General features: G+C 38.8%; 1 protein-coding gene across 1 annotated transcript; it reads right to left on the reverse strand.

The window, feature by feature from the left end:
* Positions 1-2,644: 2,644 nt before the first annotated feature.
* Positions 2,645-3,838, reverse strand: B3GNT2 (UDP-GlcNAc:betaGal beta-1,3-N-acetylglucosaminyltransferase 2). Its single transcript, XM_065891632.1, has one exon. It carries the CDS (start codon positions 3,836-3,838, stop codon positions 2,645-2,647), a length of 1,194 nt encoding a protein of 397 aa, XP_065747704.1.
* Positions 3,839-4,243: the final 405 nt, after the last annotated feature.

Raw genomic sequence — 4,243 nt, forward strand, 5'->3', positions numbered from 1 at the left:
ACTCTGGCAATGCTCATTTAGCCTTTTTGACCCTCAAACTCAAAAACCCTCAAACTCAAAAACAACATGACTTGGGAATAACCATGAAAAAAGGTCCAAAAAGCAGTTTCCACTGAGGCCTCAGTTATTGAACAGCTCTCCAAGAATGAATTAGGCTGTGATGCTTACATCCAAGAGATGGAAGCTCAGGTGAGAATCCAGCTCATGGGCACCAAAAGCCCTTGCACGGGATCAGTCAGTACCAACACTGAGCCCAAGCATGTGGAAAGCTGTAACATCTAGTATCCCTTTGCTGAAAAGGGTCATCCCATGAGGTCGATGACCAGTGTTGTGGGCTCAGGTAACAACTGCATGAGAGCTTCTGTCAAATAAAGAAGAGCCAGAGAGCATCTCACCCACCAGACATTGTTAGCACCAAGGACTGATGTTCGAATAATGGCACATGTCAAGAAGAGGCTCACCAAAGGCCCTCAGTGGTCCTCCAAACATGTTTCAAAACCTGCTACATCTCTTCTTTCTCTGTAGACTTGAAATCTCAGTGAAGGAGACTCCCTAAAAGAAAAAAATTAAATCTTCCTCAGAGGAGAAATCTATTACTTAAGAACAGATGGTCAAGTTACATGGACACAAGCAATTTGTGAACCAAATGCCTATGAATGCTCTGAGAGCTTCATTACTAGTCTCTAAACCTGATGTGGTGATGTGGCCACCACCCTCTACTCACAACCACTGGAGCAGAGAGATCAGATGCAGGCACATGAACCCTTTAGAAGGACCAAGCTTACAAATCTTCAAACCCATATCAAGTATCTGTGCCCTCATACTCGCTCACATGTATGGCCTCAACATTCCCATTAGGAGAGGACAGTGTGCTACATGTTCTCACAACACTAATCCTTCTGTTTTTGGAGTTTCAGCCAATGCATACTTGTTTTTAATTGAGCTTTAGCAGTTTCTTCTCAACAAAAGTCTAGGAAAGAAACTTGAGTGGTCAAAGCTGCTCCATGTTTCATCACCGTGGATACAAACCCCAAAATGGACATGGCTTAGGATGATAGACTCTTTAAGATGCTGCTCCATTCCACTCACACCATTTTCAGTGAGTATAAAGAGTTAAATCTTTTATACTCACTGAAAGTGGAAGCGTAAATAAGTATTCATACTCCTCCCTAAAGACTCTACATGGGAAAGCACTTTTAAGAATTTTAAATACAAAGACAGATGAAAAGGTATAGTTCAATATTACTGTAATAGTTTCTGGGGGAAAAAATGGCCTCTTTGGGGAAAATGTAATTAAATGCTGGAAACAGAGATTACAGGTTACACATTACACGTGACAATTAAAAATATGGTGACTTTATTTCAATCTTCTTACAGTCCCCAGTATCACATGTGGTAAGAATCTTCATATCTATAACACAAAAATGTCTCAAGAAAGCATGTTACAAGACAGTATATATAGCAACAGTTTGGCAGAATTCTAGTTCATATCCCCCCCAAAATTTTTTAATTCAAAAATAACAATTAACTTTATTTAACATATGTTATACTTACTACTTAAAATACCATGCTCTAGTTAAATAATTAATCAACAACACTGTATACAAATAAAATATTACACAAAATATATTTAAGAAAATGTTTTGGTATTTGGTCTGAACAATAAATAAAAACACAGGCACTTCTACACTGAAACAGGAAAGCAGTCACTACTCAGGATAATAATTTTGTATAAGCAACATGTAATCATGTGGCAAGAACAGAATTCTGCAGTTTTAAACTGACAAACCACTGATAAAAAGGTCTGCAACTTCAATCTTTTCACTTAAAGTTCAAAAGTTACATACGCTTTCCTGGTCCACAATGAAAAATCATAAACACAATATGGTTACCAGGGTCAATTCAATCTTCAGTTTGAAGATTATGGAATCATACTCATTATTTTCAAATACTAAAAAAGAGAGAACTATCACGATACCACCCAGCAAATGAAATACAAGATAGTTAAGCTTCCTCCTTATTATGACCAAAAGACCATAACAAGATAAAACTGGATGAATGTCACACGGTGATTCCCATTTTGCAAAACTGACTAGATTAACCCAAGGAAATGTTGGGGCAGCAGGAAATTTCAACAGAAGTTAACTTTTCCAGACTATTTAAAAAATTCATCCAAATTTCATGAAAATAAATGTAATTCCATTTCACAAAAAGCATTGAGTCATATATAACAGTGTCTTTGTAGCCAGTAGGTTTATGAATACCTAAAATGCAGATAATTCACTCATTATAATGGGGAATAGGATTACCATCATATGAGGGCAAAACAAAAATAACTTAACACGATCAGATTCCAGAAACATGATTTCAGATGACAAGGGGGACAAGTTAGAAAATAATGACCACTAGCCAGCAGGAAGGGTCAGAACCATTCGTCCTGTCATATCCTACATAAAAATTAGGATCTTCTGCTTTCCCTCTTCAGAAAGTACTACATTGAAAGGTTTAGAGGCCCTCATATGAATACTACTCATAAAGGCAGTTTTGATGGTTTTACATAGAAATTACCTCTAATGTGAGAGAACACAACATGGGAACTATTCGAGATACATCTTTCTATGCAAAATTTAGTTTAGTACATAATTTAGCAACTTAAATGAGCATTTTGCAACCGAGACCAAATATCAATCATCTCTTGAGGTTTTCTACTATGTACCAACATCAAACCTACATAGGAACAAATGTTATTCCTGTTTTTCTCTTCTATATCAAATGTCCTGAAGCCTTTGTGTTTCTCTGGAACGAGGCCAAGTTTCTGAAGGCACATTCCAGTATAAACGTCATCGATGGGGTAGAGAAGGACCTGGTCAGTTACATTGTATAGCCTCAGGGCCAGGTGGCCGGAGTACAGGAATCCACCTCCCCCTGCATAAGGTGGGTAGACGCCAGTGTAAACAACTTCCGGGATGTAGTACTTGAGTTTCTTATCCCGATGAGGTCCAGCATTGTGAATCACATCACCTATAAACAAATCTTTGGCTTTGTTCTTGGATAAGCTATTCAAGTAATTCAGGATGTGATGGGTGTTCACAAAAACATCATCATCACCCTTGAACACGAACTCAGCATTTGGGCAGGAAGTGCTCACCCACCTGAGAAAGAGTACTTCTTTCAGAGATAAGTTGAAGAAGGTGTCTCTGTAGTTCCACATAAGAATGTCTTGGTGTTTCTCACTCTCAAATTTCAGCATATCTGAAAGGTCAGGATGGTTGTCCTCTGGGGAGGTCTGGCCCAGTAAGAAGACTCGCACCATTGTTTGGTTCCCCACATTGGTTTCTTTGCCCCAAGATTCCCGAATTGCTTGCCTTCTGTCGAAATGTGAAGTAAGGGACTTAATCGCCAGCAATAAGAAGGGCTTCTTTGCACACTTATCAGGTTGGTCTATAAGCAGTGAATAATTTCGACATCTCAAATACAACAGAAAGTCTTTAAATCTGTCTGGCAAACTGTCGAAACCTGAAACTACTGACGTGACCCTCAGGTCAGGTTCACAATAATTCAGATGGCTTATGTTGGAAAATCCGTATGCTTCCCCTGTCTGGTTGGCTAACATGTTCAAAATGGGATTGTACTTCCTGTTCAGCTTTTCTTGTTCCCTGTTCCAATATGCCTTGGGAGGGTCAGATATCTTCCAGAACTTGTCTTTGGGTATTATTACTTCCCCTTTTCCATTTTTTTCTTGGCTACTGCTTTTGGAGACTTCCACAATCAAATAAATGAAGACATTTACCATCATCAGGATTCCCAACAACTTTATTCTTCGACGTCCAACACTCATTTCTCATATCTGAAATAAAAGAGAGGAGCATTGTATTGATTAGATTATTATTAATTGCATTTGCTCACATGCCACTTGCCTCTTTTATGTCCCCCGGAATAGTGGTTTAGAGCACAGATTCTAGACTTGCACTGCCTGGGTTCAAATCATGGCCCTATCATCCTAGATTCAAGCTCTGTGACCTTGGGCAAGTTGTATAACCAATGTCTCAGCTTCTCCATCTGTAAAATGGGGATAAATAACCCATTTCATAGGACGGTTTTGAGAGCTATATGCCTTTATATGTAAGCTTTTAAAACAGTGGCTGGCCTATAGCTAGCTGTATGTAAATGACCCTTAACGCTGTGGCTGTTTTGGACACTGGAGGACAAAGATACGCATTAACTAGATAATTCACAGGTGCTT

This window comes from Phocoena phocoena, chromosome 14 (genome assembly GCF_963924675.1).
Source record: "Phocoena phocoena chromosome 14, mPhoPho1.1, whole genome shotgun sequence".
In the NCBI taxonomy this organism is placed as follows: Eukaryota; Metazoa; Chordata; class Mammalia; order Artiodactyla; family Phocoenidae; genus Phocoena; species Phocoena phocoena.